The 23,613-nt window shown below is 48.6% G+C and overlaps 4 protein-coding genes across 4 annotated transcripts; 3 read left to right on the top strand and 1 right to left on the bottom strand.

Moving 5' to 3' along the window:
- Positions 1-2,375: 2,375 nt before the first annotated feature.
- FPOAC1_013432 (uncharacterized protein) lies at positions 2,376-4,674 on the top strand (the record flags this gene model as incomplete). Its single annotated transcript, XM_044857773.1, has 6 exons — positions 2,376-2,655; positions 2,707-2,994; positions 3,058-3,188; positions 3,241-3,793; positions 4,357-4,395; positions 4,508-4,674. The coding sequence occupies 6 exons, from the start codon at positions 2,376-2,378 to the stop codon at positions 4,672-4,674; spliced, it is 1,458 nt and encodes a 485-aa protein (XP_044701155.1).
- A 5,105-nt stretch (positions 4,675-9,779) lies between these two features.
- On the top strand, positions 9,780-10,522 carry FPOAC1_013433 (uncharacterized protein; the record flags this gene model as incomplete). Its single annotated transcript, XM_044857774.1, has 4 exons — positions 9,780-9,915; positions 9,969-10,139; positions 10,307-10,321; positions 10,377-10,522. 4 exons carry the CDS (start codon positions 9,780-9,782, stop codon positions 10,520-10,522), a joined length of 468 nt encoding a protein of 155 aa, XP_044701156.1.
- A 2,383-nt stretch (positions 10,523-12,905) lies between these two features.
- On the top strand, positions 12,906-16,224 carry FPOAC1_013434 (uncharacterized protein; the record flags this gene model as incomplete). Its single annotated transcript, XM_044857775.1, has 2 exons — positions 12,906-13,470; positions 13,937-16,224. The coding sequence occupies 2 exons, from the start codon at positions 12,906-12,908 to the stop codon at positions 16,222-16,224; spliced, it is 2,853 nt and encodes a 950-aa protein (XP_044701157.1).
- Positions 16,225-21,178: 4,954 nt separating this feature from the next.
- FPOAC1_013435 (uncharacterized protein) lies at positions 21,179-23,442 on the bottom strand (the record flags this gene model as incomplete). Its single annotated transcript, XM_044857776.1, has 2 exons — positions 21,179-21,766; positions 21,829-23,442. 2 exons carry the CDS (start codon positions 23,440-23,442, stop codon positions 21,179-21,181), a joined length of 2,202 nt encoding a protein of 733 aa, XP_044701158.1.
- Positions 23,443-23,613: the final 171 nt, after the last annotated feature.

Raw genomic sequence — 23,613 nt, forward strand, 5'->3', positions numbered from 1 at the left:
TATATCACTTTAGCATATCACAATACGCAAGTCTGAGTTGACGAGTTTCGAAAAAGGAATAAAAGGGAAATTGGAAAGAAAAAGGCCAGGTCTAAGGTAACAGAGAAAAGGCGTTTCTGAGCCACGTAATACATCATCCAATATATATGTAGTTAACTAGTTAACTAGTTAACTACTCTATTTTTCTTTTCTTTTCTTTTTATTCGCCTCTAACTACCTAAGATATCGGTAGGCAAGGGTCCAGAACCAATCAGCTCAGCTGACCCCTGTAACACCGTAAGGAAGAGCCACTCTCTCCGGAGCCGGAACATATAGATGATCCGGTGGTTCTAGGGTGTGACGGGTGAAGGTTCCCAAGGGATAAACTAGTCCGTACTGGTTTATGTTGGCAGAGTCGTAGGGCGTTGTCACTGAGCGTTGCGAAGTGTCACGTCTCTTAATAGTGAATAGAGCGGGTTAGGCGCATTCAGGTAAAGAAGTTTTGTTGATAGCTGGTAGGTCATCGTACTATCTAGCGCTAAGCGAATGTATATATACTACTGGTGTTGTGGTGGGAGCGACGATGTTTGAGGTCGTCGTCGGTCCTGGAGCGACGCGGTCCTTGTTGAACCCGTATGTGGAAATTGATCTATATTGTGACTGTGTTCCGTCAAAAAATCGCGCTGTTGTCTTCTAATTTCCCCTCTTTTGGGTATATGCACTACGCTAAGCTAAAAGGGGCTTCTTCTTAGTCATAGGAATCTGCCTTTGCTGAAACGAGGTGCGTTTAGCATAACCGGGCTGCTTATTTTCCTTATACAGGGTAGCTCCGGTTTAACAGTCCTGGAGCGCCGTCGGTCCTGCAAGTGTCGGTCCTTTATTGATTGGATATGGTGATGGGGAAATTGTGGGGTAGTGGGAAGTGAGTGTGGGGTACACGTGACGTAGCCGCTCAGATCGTAACACTGTGGGTTAATGGGTGATTAAAGTCTTGAACATATTATTTTGCGGTGAACACGATTCTATAGGTCCACGGAGCGTTGCAGAGTCGACAGCATGAAAACTGATCCAAAGGCCGCCCTGTTAGGAGTAAGAGCACAGCACACATGTCAATTCAGCGCGCAAAACGACTTGATTATTAGATAGGAAGTGACTATATTCTTTGGTCCATATACGTTTAATTCCAATGCAATATCATCTCCAGGTATCAATGACGGTGTTGTAGTTGAGTCGATGAAGCAAATGTCTTAACACAATCTCAGGTGTTAGTGCTGTTGTACCTGCCGTACGAGTCATGAAGGCCGGCTGAGGCTTTAGTGCTTTGTCAAAGTGTGGGGAATTTTGAGCCAATAATATTGCGTGCCCTAGGGGGGATGCCCAAGGTTATTTGGGCACCTAGGTGCCCATGTATTGGCCGCCAAAGACATAAAACTAGCTCACCAGAGTCGATTCTAGAAGCATTGAGGTCTTCTTCCAAGGGAACAAAGATAGTTATGCATAAGGTTGCCTTATTAGAGGCCAGGGTCCAAGATCTTGAACAGGCAAATGAGATACTAAGCCGGCGGCGGAGGGCAAAAAGAACCCGGCTACAGAAAGGAGGGGTGATGACAGTAGAGGAAGGAAGGCAAGTAATTGATCAAACGGATGTTGATGCGCAGGCGGTGGCTGGCCCATCGAGAAGTGGTGGTCAAGGAGGGCCTACGCGAATGAAGGAAAGGCGATGTGGAGCGTGCGGCAAGACAGGACATAATGCAAGGACCTGTCAGATAGTTGTCGCTATGTCTCTAGAAGAATATAGCGATTAATTTTACTTAATTAATAGTCTGTTGTGTTGCACTCGCTTGTCTGTTGCACTCGCTTATCAACTACGTTATGTTGTTTATATTGCGCAGTAGTACTGGGTGAACAGTATATTTTCATCAAACTTGGTTTTTCATTGTTGAGATGAGAGTTCTTCTCGGGTTTATATCTCTAGTTGATTTCATCTGGGACTTTAAACTTTATATCTAGGGCTTTCAGACTAACAGTCTGAATCCTGAAGATAAGGGGGATTCCCAGTTTTCCAACACCTCATCAAGCCAGTTGGCTGCAAGCAAACTCCACTCCAGGGCCGTTCTCGGCCAATCGTAAAATCCCAATTTGATGACGTAAGGATAAGTGCGAAATGACAATACAGGCCGCCCGCGGCTCATTTCTCAAAGACAACTTGGGGCTATGCTCAACTGATGCGAAATCGCAGATTCATTACACTGATCATCACGACAATCTCTTCATTCTTCCCTCGTATGCCATAGTTCTTCTTTGTCCTTTCATTGCACGACTCATTGCTTGTATCCGCAAATCCCTCCATCTCTCACTCTCGACGCGTGTATACCTGACCGCGTCAAAACGCCACAATGGGCAATCGCAAGAGATTGCAATCTGTCGTGGAGGAGAACCGCGCTTATTGCCCTTTTACGATTTCTTACGCGACAGGTCCTTCGCGCGCCGATCAGGAACGCCATAAGAACAAGAAGCAGAAGTGCGAGCACCAAGATGACGATAAGCGAGTTCAACTTCAAATCTCTCCCTTCTCCCCAACCGGCAGGTTCAAGACCCACGACACCATGGATCTACATTACATGGTCGAACCCAGGAAACAATGGCAAGATATGACGCGCTACAACAGCTTTGTCCGTGAGTATCCGATGAAATCTCGCCTTCTTCAGTATGGCTGATTCTTGACAGTCAACAGCGTCAAGTACTACAGCGAAGGGTTCGTTCAGGTTGCCAACGAGTTTACCATTGAGCAACAAAAGTATCAACGTGATGGCAAAGGTAGCTTTGAGAAGAACAATGATGACTGGGTCGCGCGCGTCCTCGAGATTCGTGCTTCCGATGAGCATCACGTTTACGCCCGCGTCTACTGGATGTACTGGCCCTATGAGCTGCCTCGCGGAACCCATGACGGCAAAAAGACTGTGCAAGGTCGCCAGCCGTACCACGGCGCTAAGGAACTGATCGCCTCCAACCACAGTATGTTCTAGCATACTGACCGATATTATGCTGTGCTGCAGCGCGTCTAACCGACTTTTCTAGTGGATATTATTAATGTTGTCAGTGTTACAGGACCCGTCACCGTCAATCAATGGATTGAGTTTGATGACGAGGAGATTACAGACGAGCTTTACTGGCGTCAAGCATACGACTGCCGTACCTCGGAGCTTTCCGTATGTTGCGTGGTACCTCATCTTGACTCCGCAAGCGCTAATATGCATATAGTCGGTTGAACTTATATGCAAATGCCAAACTCCCGCCAACCCCGATAAGACCCTTATAGGATGCACGAGCTCGGAGTGCGGGAAATGGATGCATCAGGAATGTATGGCCCACGACATTCTCATGCAAGTATACGAACGACTGGGAACCGATAAACCTCATCGAACCGAGGGATCGATGGTGGAGAAAAAGAAGCTCGAGGAGGCAACGGATCCTCTACCGCCCGTCGATGCCGAGGAGCAGAAGACCCAGTCTACGGTCTATGTCCGGGATGGGACAACTCAAGTCAATATCCACGTCAAGAAGGCTGTTCGCGAAACGCCTCGTGAGACAGAAACCCCAGCAGCTGGGCCAACGCCCTCTAGGTCTATCACCACCGCATCGGTTAAGGGATTAGCCAAGACAGGCCGCAAGAAGAAGATCGCAGACTCCAAGCCATACCAAGGACTCTTTGAGGCCAACCTCAAAATGCGAGACAGGCCCACAGCGTGGGAGATCCGCGACCTGCGTGAAAACGTAACAGGTGGTGATAAGACTTGGACTGAGAAGGCCTCGTGTTTGGAATGCGGCGCTAATATCGACTAACTACTTAAGAAACGGACTATATGACTACAACGGGTTTGCTTATGTGAGTAGAGTTATCGAGGTTTTGGTGGTGGCGAAGTTCGAGATTGCTTAGGCTAGTCATTTGACACCATACGTGGCTCGTGGGAAATCCACGCTTGTAACATTATCATCTCGACGTCGTTGCCTACCCAATAAGGGTTGCACAGCGATAGGCAGAGACCAATCGCCCTAAGTAGCCAAAAATAAATTAAGTTAAACTGAACTATATTGCCCGTTGGCTCATGTGGGCCCGAAGGGCCCAGGCGAGCCAACCTAGCAAGTCTTATCACTCTATCTGCGCGTAATAGCTGCAAAGCGAAGGGATTTGCCTCTATAGATGGATGGCGTGGAAAGCTCAGGGTTGATAGATCGTCAGATGGGGGAGTATGAGCAGCCATGGTTGAAGGGTAAAGGATAAAAGGTTATTATTCATTGGTTAAATGTATTGTGCCCTGTAAGGGCCGGTGAACGATTGACATTGACATTATGCTGTACCAATCCTCTTGCTTATAGTTATGGGACTGCAATTCAAATCTGCAGTCAAACTACACAGTACGTACATACCGTCGGTGGTTGGTCTAAGAATCCTGTCTCTTGGAAAAACTGATTAAATTGGAACACACCACCTTTTCCGCTGTCACGGCTGCTGACCACAATGTCGCAGAGACGTATGTCATGTTTTGGATTTGGCACACCACCGCCGATATCGACGAGGAGTCCGATGCCGATATTCGGGAAGCTGCCAAGCATGTCTCCTGCTACTGCCGCGGCAACAGCCGTATCGTACTCATTATCAAGCCAGTCGGCAACCCCTACTTACCTAAGACTTAGAAGCACGGGAAATCAGGAGGCAGCTTTCGGAGATAGCCGATATCAACTCACGACTGTCCAGCTATAGCTGCCATGTGCCAAAATGACGCACTAATACAGTCCGTTCAACGGTCAGCTGTTTCTACAGCTGAAATGAACAGATCAAGTAATTCATCTCTCAAAGTTTGGATGTTTTGCAGTATGCAAAGGTTGCTTTCAATGACCTGACCAAGGTTCCGATCAACTACACCAACTACAATTTTCGACCCAGAGTAGTGTAAGTGTAAATTATGTAAGCAACTGTCCGGTGTAGTGGGTGTAGTGTGCTACACCAGCGCCTTTGGTGGATGTAGTTGACGGTTGGTTTGTCGTACACTTCGCTCACGTGACTTGCGCTCTTGATCATGGATGGTACTTGCCCAGCCTACTACCCCTCACTCTCTCCCTCGTCGCCCTGAGCCCTCAGCCATGCCGTTGCTTGTTCTGCTAATTCGCCATCACTCATCCCAAGACCCTCATAAATCTGCTCTTCCTCGCGCCACGAGATCAACATCGGATCCAGTTCCTTGACGATCCCAGCCCTATACCATGACCGCGATACCTGACAGATGGAGATAATTTGGGCATCCAGAAGGCTTCGCGACGGCACCGCCATTCTTCCTGCAGCTGAAAAGAGCCTCTCGCACTCTGCAGACATTGGCTGAATGGTCAAAAAGTCCAACGCCATCCGCGAAAGTCGAGGGTATTTCAACCTCCTTTCATGCCAGTACGTAATAGGATCGCGAACTCTCCTGTCACTCGCTTCGCGACTACCTTGTCATGTCTCGTATTCATCACCTTTGACTGCTTTATCGTCTGAAGAGTCGTATCTTGCCGGCATATGACGACTGTTGGCCTCGAATGGGCTGAAGAACTTGCGTCTTTTTGCTGGACGTTGGTCGTCTGACTCGTCTGCTTGAGAGAGGGTATCGGAATTCGCGTACTCGGTCCTCCAAACTCGGTAACCCATCTCCTTAGCCTTGTCGACCCATTCTGGATGGGTGTCCCAAGTGTGCTCGAAATACGCCCACTTGTATGCAGGATGGAGAGCAAGACCGGCATAGTAGATGGGTGTTTCATCTAGAGCTGAATAATACTTTTCAAGCTTGTCCCAGGCGAGATTAATCCCGATCCTGAACTGTTCGGCGTCGGGACAGCCTGCTGCAAGCAATTTGTACTGCTCTAGTTTCGAGAGGAGCTCTTCGAAACCTAGAATCACATCCCATATGTTACCATATGAGCCCAGAAACCCTCGCCTTCTCTTTCTAACTTGTCAGTCACCCTCCAAAGCCCTCGCTACATTCTCATAATGCGTCAATATCTCCTCCAGGCACTGGAGGGCTTCCCAGTCGCTGTCCGTTAGCTTGTTCTCCTCCTCGCAGATACGTGGCAGTTTTGCGGACTTCCTGACCTGACCCGTCCTCTTCGACCTATTCTCATCTTCCCACTCCTGTTTGTACTTTACCACCAGTAAGATAAGATATGGCCGAATTTTGAGTGCCCTACGGATCATGTACAGTTGGGAAAGCCAGCGGGTATTATTGTCTCGCACCACGGTAAGTGGCTTCCTCGATCGTTCCCTTAACGAACTGGCTTTGCTGATTGCATCTTGTTGAAGATCTCGCAGCAAGTACATCAATCTGCTGGACCGAAAGATGTCATAGACAAGGTTATGAAGCTTCCCAACAGGGCCCTTGCTCCTCCATGATTCCCAGTCTGCTTCCGGCAGGGCCGACGCGCCGGAGAGTTGCTCTTCGAAAGCGCTTGCGTTCTTGCCAAAGAGCAACGCCTTTGCTGACAAGTTGACCGTGTGACCGAAACAGCGGCCTCGGCGAGACGCACCAGTGAAGCCTAGTTCACGACCAATGGCCCCCATCGCTGTATCATTATTCTCTGCGTTGTCAAGCGTGAAATATCCTACTTTCTCGGTAATCTGGTAGGCTGTCAAGATATCAAGGACTTGAGCTGCAATATTCGATCCACTGTGGCGTACGGAAACCTCGGGCACACCCAGCACAATCTTACGGGGCTTGTTGTGCTCATCTCTGAAGAAGCAAGCGATTCCGTACAAGGTATGCCGGTTTCCCGACGTCCAGCCATCGAAAGAGATGTGAATCAGGCCGGGAGATTGTCGAAGGACGTCGATAACGGTGTGGCGGTGTCGTTGATACTCAGTGATAATCCTGGTCCTGAGGGTATCTGCAGATAAGTGGCCACCACGTATTGACACTGATGGACTAAGATAATCGAATATGGCTCGGAGATCCTCGTCTTCGACCGTGAGAAAGGAAAGATTACTCTTAACGATCCATGGCATCACCATCCGTTGAAAATGGTCCCTGTCAAAGTTCTTGACGAAGGAGTTCGCCATGGCCTGCTCCCGCGGCTTTTCCGGATCGAGCGTCAAGGTATCAGCTATTGAGCGGTGCTGCTTCTCGACGCTTTCCGCTTTCAACTGCGTCGAAGACTTCGTCTTGCCCTCTGGCGCCCGAATATTATGTTCTTTGAACAGATGTTTGCTGGCATTTTGAAGACCAGTATGTGTGAAGTTCTTCGGCTGGGGGACTCGTTGGTGAATGCAGAGTTTGCATACCCATCTTCGCTCATGAGCCCGCTGGATATCATACCCGTAGTCCCAAGTCCAGGAGGAGGTGTCCTTTGCGCGCTCGGAGAAGAGCCAGCCGCGGAAATGACGAAACAGACGTTCTTCCTGTAGCTGTTGGGCATCAGCTAGTAACGTTGATGGTGAAAGAATTGGTGGAGAGGTCTCAACGACTTTGTCTTCTAAAGGATCGGCCATTACGGGAGGTGTGAATGCGTCAAACAGATCGATGAAAATTTGGACCTGTACGGGAAATTACCCCAGGATATCCTCTATAACTACTGGGGGCCCGAAAATAAGTTAGGAAATACTAAAGTCTGTGTGGCCCTGCTAACCCTCACAAAAGACAGTACCTCCTAACAGGGTGGATCCAGATGTCCAAAACTGGATACCTTGTCCCACTTAGTGATGTCGTACAGGATGTACAACCGTGTTGTTGTACGTACGTACGTACAAAAAGAGAATGTACGTACGTGTACTGCGTACGTACGGCACGACCCATAATGTTCCCAACGAGGTAATTTATGGGCCATATCTTACAAGTACGGAGCTGTACAAAATCTCTGCCATTCTTTCCTCAATGAGGGTAGCGTCAAAAAGATGCCGCCTATCAAAGCTGACGCGGCCTTCGTTTGGCGACAGTTTATCGACCCTGGCCGGTCTAACTGCAAGAAAAGCAAGCGATACAGGTGCCGTCACTGCCAGAAGGAGTTTGCAGCGACCTCTGTTGGGAAGCCGAAAGAGCACCTCGCTACGTGTGACAAATGGCAAGCTAAGCAGCGACAAGAGCGTCAAGCTCGAGATAACGCCGGCTATCTTCCCTCATATTCTGAAGCTGTACAAAAGAAGATAACGGAGGTCGGAGTTCAGCATATCTCTCAGGACGAGAGCCGCAGTTTCGCCTATGATGCCGCCGCCGCTGTAATCGCCGGTGGTCGCCCCTTCAGCCTCTTCGAGAGCCGTCGTTGGCGTTATTTCTTCACTCGCATTAAGCCTGGCTGGAAGCCTCCTAGCCGTGCCGTTATCACGAGAATTCTCCCCGAGTTCTATCAGGAAATCTATGACGAGGTTTTCAAACGTATTGCGAGCTCGCAATGGTTCAACATCATATTTGACGCTTCCGATAATGTATCGGGCCACAGGATCGTCAACATCTCGGTACAGGTACCAGACGGCCCGGCATTCTACTGGAAAACCCTTGACACGGGAGATGAACAGCACACGGCGGAGAACTGGGCGAGGTTGATATGGGGAGAAACGCAGCAACTGTGCGGCGGCGATCTTTCCAGAATCAATTCTATCTGTACAGATACCGAAAACACGATGCGCTCTGTACACGACCTACTAGGGAGATCCCCGGAGCTCTCACATGTCAACTTCTCTCTGTGCGATTCTCACGGCCTTCAGCTTCTGATTAAAGATATTCTTCTTCTTCTCTTCTTCGAGGATCTCTTTAATAACGTTAGCACCCTGCTTGTGTTCTTCTCCCTCCTCCGTTCTCGGGACCCTGTCAGAGACTGGTCTGTGCGAAAAGATGTACGGGATAAGTTGCGATCTCGAGATTGCCCCGTTCTCCTGCCCGAAGCGGTTCGAATCATCAAAGACAGCAGCTTCTGGCTGGAATTGGAGGCCGCGATCGCTGTGCTGAAACCGTTGAACGACTTTCAACACGCTTCTGAGGTTGACGGAGCGGGAATCGCACACGTCGTAAATCGCTGGCTGCAAATCAAAAGCAGATGGGCTAAGATGAGAGAGGCTGATCAGTTTCCTGGTATTCCATGGGACGATATTGACGCTATATTCAAAGCCAGGCTTGATAAGCAAACGTACGATATACATTGGATCGCCGATGCCCTTCGGCCCGATACAACAGGTCCAAATTCAAAACTTCCGCCTCGCGTCTTTGCACGCGTACAAGAGTATTTACAGAAACAGCCAGAAAACGACGACGAGTACCACCGTGCCCTTTCCGAATTCACACACTTTCGAATGCGTACAGGCGGCCCGGACGGTTTATTCAATAAGCACAGCGCTGTATACGATGATGGCTTCAAGCCAGCAATGGCGTGGCAGTGCCTCCTCAACCAGGGCTCAATCCTGGCTGGAGCAGTGTGAGAAATAGGCGGTTCAGTCCAGTCCAGACACCCTGGACTGGACCGCCTATGTAACAGGAAGCACTGGACTGGACCGCCCAGCAGTCCAAAGGGCTTGGACTGAACCGCCTGCCTTAACTGGACTGGTGCCAAGGTCGGACCAAAATTTGGTATGGCGATCAAGTTTCGGTGTTGTTGTGCCTAGTTATGCTTCAGCAGCCAGCCTGCCGTACGGCCAACTTTTTACTCTGCAATATCTGCTTTATAGATTTCGAAGGTATGTAGGCCGGTCAAATAATCATAATTTCCACCAAGCTCAACCAATCAGATTGCACTATTTACTCACCTAACAATATGGGCCTTAAATGGGCGGTCCAGTCCAACAGCCCACTATGGACCGCCTATTTCCCACACTGGGCTGGAGTAGCTGTGAAGGTAATGAACACGCTTGCAAACTCGGTACCTTCAGAACGAAGTTTCTCTGCTATCAGTTTCATACACACGAAAGCTCGAAATCGCCTTACGCCTGTACGTACATGCGGACATGCAGGTCTTCATTTTTATGAATGACCGCGTATTAGACCGCCTTAAGGATCAGAAGTACGCGCATAAAAAGCGCTGGGCGGATCTTGAGGAGAAGGACTGGCTGGAACTTGAAGATTCGTACCTCGAGTTGTTTGTGAATGCGCAGGGCAAAGAGGTCTGGATGGATGGTGTGATGGCCTCTACTAATGGGGATTTCGAGTGGGAGGGTGTGTTACAGTCGACAGGTGATATATTGAGGGTTGGTACTGAAGTGCAATCAGTGGTTGAAGACTAGCGTGACAGGAGATCAGGACCATACGAATTTTCGTACTCAACTATTGCCTTGCCTAAAAAGGAAGGATGAAATTTGTATGGTACAATTTTGTACGTACAGAAAAGTTGTACGTACGTACGTGTACAGAAAAATGCATCACTAAACACGATTGCATACCCTGACTTAACAGACCTCAAAGTCAGCCGTCATTGGGCATTGCGGTTCCTACGACGACACAAAAATATCAAGATAAAGAATTCCGAACCTCTCGAATACGCTCGTTCTAAAGAAACTACTCCTGAGTCAATCCGACGGTTCTACGATGATCTTGCGTAGACCGCATTAGACCTCTCGGTCGGCTCGAACCGATTATACAATATGGATGAACATGGCCTTCAGGAGCTCGATTCGAGATCCGGCAAAGTGCTTGGGGTTACCTCTACGAGTAAATCTATCGTCACTACGAGTGATAATAGGAATTGGGTGACGGTAATAGAGTCAGGAAATGTACAAGGAGTAGCTCTTCCACCTACTGTAGTATTTTCCGGAAATAACCTACAAGAACAGTGGTTTCCTGACGTTTTTCCTGACTGGGGATACGACGCAACGAAGAACGGCTGGGCTTCTCATGCTATATGTTTGAAGTGGTTGAGAGAGACTTTTCTACCAAAAACGAAGCCGGAAAACACAACGGATTGGCGAATTCTAATTGTTGATGGCTTTGCGGGTCATATATCAGTTCAATTCCGATTTCTTGCTTTATTTCATAGAGTACAAGTCATGTATTTGCATTCATCACATATCACGCAACCTTATGATGTAGGCGTATTTTCGCCGTTGAAGGCGGCTTTTCGTCGCCTTGCAAGGAGGTTTGCCGGCATCAGAAGTAACAACGCATTAAGCAAGAAACGCTTCCTAAAAATCTATGAAAAAGCAAGAAATAAAGATCTTACACCAGAGAATATTATCAGTGGTTTTCGCGGCGCAGGAATATAGCCAATTAATGTAGAAAACCCGCTTTCTAAGATCATCATATCAACCGAGCCACCAGGTACAAATCCCCTTCCTGCAACGCCTCAACACCAAAGAGTAATATCCCGGGATATACTGTATACGCCGGAGAACAAGATACAGCTATTGTAACAACTCAACACCATCAAAAATCGACAATCCGGGTATGAGAGAGATCTCCGTCGTCTGGGGATGAAGACGGCCAACAAGCTGGAAGAATTGGCCGCCAGAAACACCATAGAACAGAAGAAAACCGCATTTTTGGAGGCCGAGATAGAGTCACTGAAGCCACAGAAGCAACATAAGGTCGTTTGGGAGCCGCAGGCCCGTTACCCGACTGCCGAGGAGATACACGAGTCAAAGGAAGCTAAGTTGGAGAGATTGAGGAAGAAGCGCAAAAGGGACTAGGAAAAGTCAAAATCCCGGAAAAAGAACAACACCATCGTAATCCCTGACTAAAGCAGATTATAATGTTATTTTGCATCATATATTTTGTATGTAAATTGATAATAATATTATACTTTGAAGTTATCGTGATGATTTCGGTTGGTGCGCGAAAAGGGGTGGCGCGCGTAAAGTGGATACACCCCTACGGGTTATCTCACCACCTCTTTAGAGGTGGGGGCGTATTGATTACTCAACCCACCGGATATGTTGATTGATTGTTTTCTCAAGTTGTCTCTTGTGCGGGGTATTCCATTCCGCAGAGTTAAAGTATGCAGCTAGATTACTAAGGCAGTTGTTTCCTGAGGCCGTGAAGATCATGCCTACCCTGCGACAGAGGGGTTGATTCGATTCCCCTCCTTTTCTGGATACAAGAATCTAACATCAACTAGACCCGCTCGAAGCGACGCTAGGGACGGGCCGCGATTTAATGTTTCCTGATCATTCTCTAAATCTTGTAGCCGTAACGATAACTAGCGTGTTGTTGTTATGTTTGGCCAAAGTTTAAACTCCCTATAGTGCGTCTAAAACTTTAGACACGCTATATGCTCGATATATCCCTCATGCAATGCATGTCAGTCATCAAATTGATCGATAATTGACGATATGCCAAGTTGTCTCGATGTTCCTGCGCTTGCTTCGGCTCGCACTAAAAACTGATTGGTGGAGTCCTCCTACGAATAATTGGTTGCAAGTCCCATGCCTACAAAAACTGCACCTTGAAGGCAAAGCTGAACTTACCCCGCCCGACTACTTCCTTCCGGATCCCTCCCATAATCTACACTCCGGAGCGAACAGATATCTGTTACATCAGCAAAGATCCCGCCCGAGAGCTATTCATATCAGTTCCTCATTCCTCTGAGTACTTTGATAACCTACACTAAAATATGAGGAAACTCTGTCACTGGCGAAGAAGCCGATCAGCAACTCCTATCCAGCAACGAGAAACAGAGAGTGAACCCGCAAATCTCAACCTTGCACCGTCGGTTGGGCAATCCAGCTCTCTCGAACAGACTTCGGCGCTTCTATTTCCAGACGGTGTCGAGGTCTTAATCAACCCCCGGATGCCGACGTCGACATCTGTTTCGTTCATGGTTTGACAGGCAACCGCACCAGCACCTGGACGGCACGTGGGCAACCTGCACCTTGGCCGAAGACGCTCCTTCCATCCGAACTACCCAAAGCCTGCATACTCACGTATGGGTACAATGCATATGTAGTGTCAAAGTCGGTAGCATCTTCCCATAGACTCATCAATCATGCCATGAATCTTCTTACCGATCTCACAAACGACCGTCGACGTCGCAACGCCTCGGGCCGTCCCCTCATCTTCGTCGCCCATGGCCTAGGCGGCCTTATCTGCAAAGAAGCCATTCTGCTCTCTCACAATAACCCGAACCGCTCCCGTCAAGACTTCTTCACGCAAATCAAGGGCGTCGTCTTCATGGGCACACCCCACAAGGGCTCGTGGATTGCGAATTGGTCCAGAATACCTGCCACGGCTCTTGGGCTGGTCAAGTATACCAACAAATCACTTCTCGAGGTGCTGGAAACCAACAGCCAATATCTAGAGTCAATCCATGGCAGATTCATAACCATGATGCGGGAGCAACGTGAGGCGGGAAGGCAACTCGAGGTCGCTTGCTTCTTCGAGGAGCTACCTCTGTCTACAGTTGGCAAAGTTGTGTCAAAGGAATCAGCCACATTCGAGGGCTACGATCCAATCACTATCCATGCAAATCATAGAGATATGGTTAAGTTTGGGTCTGTGGAAGAGAATGGTTTCAAAAGAGTCGTCGGAGAACTCACAGCATGGAAACCGGAAACCGGTAAGAGCAGCGGGTGAGCTTATTCACACAAGACTGTCGCTGAAGCAGCACTTCCAGGTCTAGCAACACTCCAACCGGAGAGCAGCGCTCGGATGGGTAACTGCTCTGTGAGGCGAAAGCATTCAACGACTGGTCAGTACACCGAGGCCGTCCACCACTCCCCCACCTTCTAATTCAAGCTTGAAAAGAGCCTAGGTCGCATTATCTGCCATTCTCGAGAAACAAGAACTTCGTAGGACGCGAAGGCGTCATCGCTGAGCTTCAGCGACTTCTTTTTACCGATCTCGATAGCCGACGAGCCGCACTTATTGGGTTGGGCGGTGTAGGCAAGACCAGGTCGCCCTTCAACTTGCACATCTTGTGAAGAATGACAGCCAAAGTCACCAGCACTGCTCCGTCATCTGGATGCCAGCACTGAGCATGGCAAGTTTTGAGCAAGCCTGTACTAGAATGGCCAATGTATTAGGCATTGAGCGTGGTGGCGGGGAGGATCCAAAAGAAACATTCCGGGATTACCTAAGCTCAGAAGAGGCGGGAAAGTGGTTTCTTATCATCGACAATGCCGACAACATAGAGACTCTACATGGGAAGGCTCAGGGGTCAGGAGGAATCGTCGAGTTCGTTCCAGGTTGTGAGCACGGATATGTTTTATTCACGACGCGATCCCGTGAAGTCGCCGATAGCGTTGCGCAGACGAATGTCCTTCGGCTATCTGGGATGGACGAGCGGGATGCTAGAGCCCTCCTTCGAAGTTCTTTAATTGAGAAAGATCAAATGCAGAATACCGTTCTGGTCGACAAGCTGCTGCGTACGCTCGCGTACCTACCGCTCGCAATCACGCAAGCATCGGCATACATGAGAATCAACCAACTCGCAATCGAGGAGTATCTCCAGCTACTTCAAAACACATCCCAGGATATGGCGGAATTGCTAAGCGTTGGATTCCGCGATGGCACACACTACGGAAGCGCCCAAGGTGCAGTTGTGACAACCTGGATTGTGTCCTTCAACCAAATCCGCGCTCTACATGGAGAGGCCGAGAAGCTGCTTTCATTCTCAGCTTGTATAGAGCCGAAAGCGATACCTCAGACCTTACTGCCCCGTTTTGGCTCTGAACAAAGCATGGCACGCGCTATCGGCACACTGTGCGGGTATAGCTTCTTGAGTAAACGAGGAGATGGTGACACGTTCGATATGCATAGTCTCGTACATCTGGCAACGCAACTATGGAACAAAGACGAGGGATATGAAGACGAAATACGTCAAACCACATTGGCACGTGTTGCTGAGGCATTTCCAGACGATGATTGGGAAAATCGTGAAGTGTGGAGGCAGTATCTGCCGCATGCGCTCAGGCTCCTTGACAATGCGGATTGTGTCGAGAGCGACGACGGATGTAAGCTGGGATACTGGGTTAGCAGATGTTTACACGTAGATGGCCGTGTAGGACAGGCAGTAGAGCTGCTAGAGCGTGTGGTTGCAGTTCAGGAGACGACACTGGCAGAGGATCACCCAGATCTACTGGCATCACAGCACGAGCTCGCAAGAACATATCAAGTCAACGACCAGATCAAAAAGGCAGTAGAACTTCTAGAGCATGTGGTTGCAGTTCAGGAGACGTCATTGGCAGAGGATCACCCAGATCGACTGACATCACAGCACGAGCTCGCAAGAACATATAGAGCCAATGGCCAGATCAAAAAGGCAGTAGAGCTGCTAGAACATGTGGTTGCAGTTTGGGAGACGTCATTGACAGAGGATCACCCAGATCGACTGACATCACAGCACGAGCTCGCAAGAACATATAGAGCCAATGGCCAAATCAAAAAAGCAGTAGAGCTGCTAGAGCATGTGGTTGCAGTTAAAGAGACGACATTGACAGAGGATCACCCATCACGACTAGCATCACAGCACGAGCTCGCAAGAACATATCAAGCCAACGACCAGATCAAAAAAGCAGTAGAACTTCTAGAGCATGTGGTTGCAGTTCAGGAGACGACATTGACAGAGGATCACCCATCACGACTAGCATCACAGCACGTACTTGCAGGAGCATATCAAGCCAATGGCCAGATCAAAAAGGCAGTAGAACTTCTAGAGCATGTGGTTGCAGTTCAGGAGACGTCATTGACAGAGGATCACCCAGATCGACTGGCATCACAGCACGAGCTCGCAACAACATACAGAGCCAACGGCCAAATCAAAAAAGCAGTAGAACTGCTAGAGCGTGTGGTTGCAGTTAAAGAGACGACATTGACAGAGGATCACCCAGATCGACTGAAATCACAGCACGAGCTCGCAAGAACATATAGAGCCAACGACCAGATCAAAAAGGCAGTAGAACTTCTAGAGCATGTGGTTGCAGTTAAAGAGACGACATTGACAGAGGATCACCCATCACGACTAGCATCACAGCACGAGCTCGCAAGGACATACAGAGCCAATGGCCAGATCAAAAAGGCAGTAGGACTGCTAGAGCATGTGGTTGCAGTTCAGGAGACGACATTGACAGAGGATCACCCATCACGACTAGCATCACAGCACGTACTTGCAGGAGCATATCAAGCCAATGGCCAGATCAAAAAGGCAGTAGAACTTCTAGAGCGTGTGGTTGCAATTGAGGCAGAGATATTAGCCGAGGACAATCATAGTCGGCAGCTATCGCAAGACCTGTTGCAGCACTGCTATGGCAGGTTAGAGGGGGCGAGCTTAACAGTAAAGTCTGAGGAATCCGTTCTTGATGAGGAAATGTAATTAACGTGTTTGATAAGCGAGTGGGCCACTAATCCCAACCTTCATATTTCAATAGCTAACAAAAACACCATAACCTACCTGATCAGTTAAAACTATTCACTATACTCTTCTCCAGAGGCCTGAGTACCCTCCTGACAAGTTCTTGCATTATGGCCGGTCTTGCCGCATAAACCACATCGCCGAACACCCGGTCCAACCGACCTTCCTCGACCACTACTTCTCGATGATTCCGCCACTACCTGCGTATCAACATCCATCTGATCAATTACTTGCGATGCTTCCTGTATAGTCATCACCAGGCTGGCGAATCTATCTACATCTATCTACCGGCACCTCATGTAGATAGATGTAGATGCTTAGTCATAATTTGCAATGTAGATAGATAGATGTAGGCTACATGTAGATGTAGATAGATTCGGTAGATAGACGGTCGGCTAATCCTCGGCCGTGTCGTCGCCCACCTCCTTCAGTAAACCTTCATACCCGTCTAATTGGCTAAAATTAACCCCAACCCCACACTTGGAGTTACCATCCACAACCCCTCTTTCGCCACCACCCCTCTTTCGCCAGGCAAAATAAAAAAAGTTCCACCAAAACTCATCAACTTCACTTACACGAAAGTCAGCCTAAATATATAGCTACTCAAGAGAAATTACCTCTATTGATCATAAAAATGATTGGATGTGATGATTCTGACCTTATAAGGCTGTGCAGGGTACGTGATCTATGCGTGCTGTGCTATGGAAATGTCGTTAGTTTGATCGCCAAATTCCTCACCGCTCTTTGCCTTGTTTTTTGGTCTTTGTCTTTGACAACGACATGAAAATGCTTAGGTCAAGACTTCGATGGAAATACACAGAGGACGACGTGGCAGAGGCCATATTGGACGTTACTGACAATGGCTTTTCACCCCCTCAAGCCGCTCATAGACGGGGAGTGCCCCGAAGGACTCTAATCGACAGACTTCACGGCCGCGGGGCCGTGAAAGAGCAGATCCACCCTCATCGACGGTTGTCCAAGAGACAAGAGGATAGGCTGGCTTTCTGGATTCTCCGCCAGGAGTCCTTGGGCTATGCTCCGTCCCATAGTCAAATCCGCGCTTGTGTCATGGGCTTGTTGAGACAGCAGGGCGAACATCCCAACTTGGGACGCAACTGGGTGATCAAGTTTATCAATCGCCGCGCAGATCTAAAGACCAAGATGGGTAGACGTCAAGAAGCTAAAAGGTTCGACTCTTTTACCCCTAAAGCGGTTCATTGGTACTTTGATATCCGGGATGGCCAGTATGGCTGGATCAAGCCTGAAAACACCGTCAACGTTGATGAAGGGGGTATTATGACTGGTTTCGGCAAGTATTCACCTCTACTACTTGTCTGTGCTTGCATTTTTACTGACTAATTCTCTTCATTCAGGCCTAGATAGCTTAGTTGTTGGAAGCGCGGACCCGAAGCGCAAGGCGTTTCTCAAAGGACCACAAACTCGAAATTGGACTTCATTCATCGAAGCTGTCACTGCTGACGGCCGCGCTTTAGTTCCTGGCATAATCTTCAAGGGAAAAGAACTGCAGAAACAATGGTTTCTTGAGGAGTTCAAGCAGATAGCAGACTGGTATTACATAACATCGCCCAACGGGTGGACTGATGACCACATAGGCATTGAATGGCTTGAAAGAGTTTATCTACCCCAGACTACACCTGCTGACGAGTCAGACGCTAGACTGATCATTTTAGATGGTCATGGAAGCCATGCAACAGTATGTTCTCCATTTTCCCCACCTCAAGATTAGTGCTGAGTGATGGAAGGATGAATGGATGGCTACGTGCTTTTTGAACAACGTTTATTGCTGCTATCTACCAGCACACTGCTCTCATGGACTCCAGCCACTGGACAATGGAGTATTCAACGCATTGAAGGCTGCATATCGACGAGAGTTGGAAAGGTTCGCTTCGTTGACTGATTCCGCTCCGATGGACAAGGTCAATTTCATCAGGGCCTACGCCAAAGCTCGCCGAGTTGGAATGACTAAGAAGAACATACTGTCAGGCTGGAGGGTCACTGGAAACTGGCCAATTTCACGTGCGAAAGCGTTACGGCACCCTGAAATCCAACAAGATAGGCCAAACGGCAGCCCAAGAGTGACTCCTGAACCCAGGCCGTATCTTGGCTCGGACGATACGCCACAGACGAGCCGTCAAATTCGTGATCTTGGGTTGAACAAGACACCAAAGACGCGGAGACGATACAACGTGATAGCCAAGGGCTTTGAAGCTCACCAGCAGACAGTAGCGGCGCATACGCAGAGGATTGCCAGCCTAGAGGAAGAATTGGCTCGGCTGAAAAGAGGAAAGAAGAGGAAGGCGGTGCCGAATCCTAACAAACGTTTCATGACTCTTGGAGAGACTCTAGCTGGTAAAGAGTCCATACCAGAAGGGGCGACTCGTTATACGCCTATCGGGGTGGAATTTATCTCTTCAAGCGAGCAAGAGTCAGCATCGGAGGCTGGCTCGGTCATAGAAGTCAGGGAGGAAAACATACCCCACCAACCAACCAGGCGGTCGCAGCGGATAGTGAAAAAAACCAGAGTACAATAGATTGATCTACTTATGACTCATTAAATGAATGATTTTACGCATTTCTGTCAATTTGGTCAAATTCTGTGTAAGTGAAGTTGGTGAGTTTTGGTGGAGCTTTTTTTATTTTGCCTGGCGAAAGAGGGGTGGTGGCGAAAGAGGGGTTGTGGATGGTAGCGCGAAGCAGAGGTCCAGATCTGCCTTGCGGGGTCCGTCGGAATGAGGACATTGATAAAATTGCCAACAGACTCCTAGACTTTTTCGGAAATGCAGGTGTTTGATGTACTTCGAAGATATTGGGGACAGATAGAGCAGTGGTAAGCCGGGGAGGTCTACCTATATAGTGTGAGATTCCTTTGGGTCTAATCTCGACGGACTGCCAAAATATTGGTAGACAAACGCTCCGGATTCTTTTCGAGACTTCAGTTGCTGATTTAAGATCTCTGATCGAGGTGACCTGAGCTCTGTATCAGTGAGGCCTTACTAGATAACCTTCTGTCCCACTTGTTCCGGTGACAATGCACTAACAAAAGGAGATAAATTGGGGGAGTACCCAACATTTTCCATAATGATTCGTAGAATCTCGTTTGGCAGCTGCGAGATTATGTCTGACATCTTCTCTTTGGTTCAGATAAGGCTCCTCGCGTCTTTTGGCAGCTTAAGAAACGAACAGGAATCAGGCTCTGTGTTGGGCCAGTTTTCAAAGCCAGAATGCGCTGTGTCGATCTAGGGTGGCCGGCGGCGTCGGCATTTATCCATGGCGAGCAATTATGATAGATCTCTGATATTTAGGAAGCGAGTGCCTAATACATAATGAAGATATGTGGGAGGTTGGAGCATAAAAGAAGATGTATAATGAGATTTGAAGATCCGCTATGTAAGTAGGGACAGGGCTAGAATGGCCGTAATAAACGTCTCTGTCAAATGTCGATGCTGGCCAAAAAATGACAATCAAAATGCGTCCAAAATCGACGACAGTAGAAGATGCGGATAAATAAGGCGTAAGGGTAGGCCAAAGCGTGAGGAATCTGCTGATATGCATCAATGCCATTTTAATGCTCGTTTGCGTATTGCATCCTACTTTCTTTAGCATATTTCACAGTCAAAATTCCATCCCAGGCTATCCGTTGCGTATGTAGGGATCAATGATGGGTTTAGGTTGTCGGTTTTTGGTTGTGTTTGGAAAGACTCAGCCAACAGGATTGTTAAGGGGGAACTAGTAGGATTTGGTAAGGTCAGGCAGGGGCAGAATTATAGACGTTTTAATGATTCTCTGCTTACTACCACTCAAGTACTGCCTCTCACGACTTGTTCCATACTTCCAAGCCCAAAGGGTAGGTGTCTGTCTGTGCGCCCTTCCATCTTGTTAACGTGTAGCAGTTTATGGCTAGGTTCTCGTCGATCCCTATATACAGCCGGTTCCGTTACCTATGTTGTGGTTATCACACCTACTCTCAGGTTTAGATGTCCATGCGCTGCCTACTCCTCCTCTAGTGTATGTACACCTGCTAAGCTTCTAACATCTATCTGGGGTAGTACCCGAGGGGTACTAACTGGCTACCCTGTTTGCTTTCCTTCCTGCTTCTCCGCGAATCCTTTCTTTATATCAAGTTTTGCCACTTAATGTACATGCAGCCTATTATGAAGCGCTATCCATATCAAACTCGCGACATTCCATCAGAAACGCCTTTGAAAAGACGTCGGCATATTCACCATAAAACATCCACAAGCGCCTCGAATCCAGTCTTCAAGCTTCGAAATTGATCGACCAGTCGATTCGATTTTAATTTCGATCCATCAACTTGACGAGCTGTCAGATATTAAGGTGAAAGTCCTACGATCTAAGCTGAAGACTTCAGACTTTAATCCCGAAGTTGAGGGTGAACCCTCCAATATTCAACAGGTTGGCTTTGATGATGATGAGAACTGATTGGGTTTGGTGGATGAAGGAATAGTCATAATTGAGATATGAACGTTAGTTCAAGTTACTCAAAACTTATTAATGACGTCGAGACTCTAGTGACAGTCTGTTGACCGGAGATGGTGATCTTTATTATTTTGCTTGCAGCCTGAAGTTAGAACTGGTGGCTTGTATCTTCTTTCATAACTAGGTATTGGCTGGAGTCAGTTCGTCGAGAACCATCTCTTAAATACATGACGACCCTAACATAATCTCAGCGTAATAGCACTCAATCCCTTATCCGTTTCATGCAGTTCTTTCAGCCTCTGGGCAATGACACCAAGCCATGTCATCTCGGCAGGTTTCTTTCAATACGATGCTTGTCCGAATAAGCTAAAGATATCTCCTCCACACCAACGTCACGCTTAGTAAAGCTGATATCCCTATATTACAACTCCAACCACCACTCACAACAATGAAACCCCTATGAAAATGCAAACTGCATAACTTCTTCTCCCAAAGCCTCCTCAACCATAGCCAGTCTAGCTTGCCAGCCGGGTTCCATAAAACGAGACATAAGCATCAATCGTTTCGCCGCCGTATCAATCCCCATCTTCTCTTTCATGACCTCGGCCTTCTCGGCTTCAAGCTGCCCAATCCTCTTGGTAGCCAACGCAATCTTGCTATCGGTTTTGAAAAGCCCAGAAGTACTCTTGTCAAGTTGGCTTTTGACTACTGTATATACCTCTTCATGTTCGAGAACCGTTCGTCTTCGTTTATCCAGGAACGTGCAAAGTTCGTTATCCCCAGCATATTTGTTGTAGAGATCTTCCAGGTCCCTGAGCAACTTGTTCTCGGTGGTCATTGATTTCTCTACATCCTTGAGCGCGTCTTGGGCTTTTTCCTGCTCCTTTGCTTGCTCGTCCTTTGTAAGTCTGAGGCTGCGCTCAACTGCGATGAGTCGGCAGTGTTCGTCATTGATGGATGTTAAAAGTTCTTCGAAGCTCTTGATATGAGGAAATAAGGCAGCCGAAGCGGCCTTCAAGCTTGCTCTGAATCCGTCTCCGGTGGGCTGAAAGGAAGTTAGTTCAGGATGACCGCATCAGATTCACTGTATTTGTAAATGTTACTTACAAGAAGAGCGTTCCAATCCAATGACCCAGTCACCTGTGAACTTGGACGTTGAATGCCAGCAGTCTTTTGTCTTTTGGTTGAAGGGGCTGTGTGTGATTCTGAACTGCTCGCCGCTGTCCGGTTGATGAAGTTGTTGGTGAATGTAAATGTGTTTACTGGCGATGACGGAGCAGGGCGCTTGTTAGCCCCAGCAGGGGCGATGGGCCGAGGTGTCGATGGTTGACTGCCTCCTAGGTGGGAGTATAGAGATGCTTGAGGAATCGTATTGGTAGGCGCCGATGGTCGGTGATTCCGTTGCTGCTGAGAGCTCTGGGAGGCCTGAGAAGTAGTGCCGGTACAACGAGACAGTGCTGGCTGCGAGCTTGCTTGTGCGCGAGGAGTCGAGGAGCTTTGAGAACTCGTTGTGGACATTGATGGCTGGCTACTTGATCGTTGGTCAGGCTGTCGCGCGCTCTGGGGGGTGGGTAGAGATGCCGATGATTGTGCGCGAAGCTGTACAGAGTTCTGAGCCGCGGTTGCTGATCCCTGGCTGCCTGGTTGTTGCGGAGGGCGCGTAGTGCCCTGTGGAGTTGTTGCAGGAAAAGACACGGGAGTCTGAGGATTGCCCAGAACAGATGACGCTGTTTGCTTGACCGGTTGCACACCAGATCGTTGAGCACCCTGGGTGTTCTGAGAAGCAGAGGTGAGAGGCGCCGTCGTTTGGGAGCTTGGTGGTTCGCATGGCTGCGTCGAGCTTTGAAAAGCCCGTGGAGTTGTAGCGGCAGAAGACGCCGAAGCTTGTTCATCTGGTCCCTCTGGGCAGCGAATAGAGCTCTGGGGGGTATCATGAACCAAGTGAGATGGTGGTTGAAAGCCGCGCCGAGGGCAAGCGCTTGACTCGGCTGCGTTGGAGCTGGAGCTGGAGGCGACAGGACTGCCCCTGGATTGCCCATTGGTTATAGCGGGCCCAGACCTAGGATTGGCCGCCATGGTGTCTTCGATAGGCTCATCATCCTGAATATCACCGATGTCTCTGCTTCGCGACCAAAGGTTTCGTTTATGAGGGGCGCTCTCTTCCTCTTCGACAGTCAAGTCGGGATCTTCTTCAGTCTCTTCTTCATTTTTGTCTTCGTATTCGCTGAGATCTTCTCGAGAGACTAACACGATAATCTCATCAACCGGTTCAGCGTTTGCCCTGGTTCCGTCACTATCCACAGTCCGATCCTCATCAACTTGATCATCCGCACGTCCATTCCATCGCCGTGTTTGTTCAGTATCAATCCCCATCCCACGTAACCACTTTCGCACCTTTGCTATATCTGGCTTACGAAGTCGCGGGCGATCTGAGCGCGGATGGCTAGTAGCGAAAACCTTCAATCTATGGCGCACCTCGTCGAGCTCCACGTTCTCAGCAGCCACTACCAGAGACACCAACGTAGAAAGGCTCTCGATAAGTCGAACACCCCAAGTCTCAGGTACAAAACCTTTGCAGAACTCAGTTGGCCACATGCCACATGCTTGATAAATGCGCTGCGCTGCGTGTAACGCTCGCTGGGTTGGATAATCTGGTGATGATGGGACGCGGTTCAGTGGCGGCCTACCGCGTTTGCGCGCAGATGGAAGCTTAGGAGTCATGATTAAGTAATAAAAAATGAAAGTTTACATTTCCTCGCTGTGCATCCTCTGCCGGACCCCTCTAACCCGACCCGACATTCAACGTTGTGGGCCCTATGAGGCGTATCCTCCCGGGCGGAATAAATTCATTCCATTCTAACCCGACCGATGCTATTTTAACAATTTAGCATA

The sequence above is a fragment of the Fusarium poae genome (genome assembly GCF_019609905.1).
Source record: "Fusarium poae strain DAOMC 252244 chromosome Unknown contig_2, whole genome shotgun sequence".
Taxonomy (NCBI): domain Eukaryota; kingdom Fungi; phylum Ascomycota; class Sordariomycetes; order Hypocreales; family Nectriaceae; genus Fusarium; species Fusarium poae.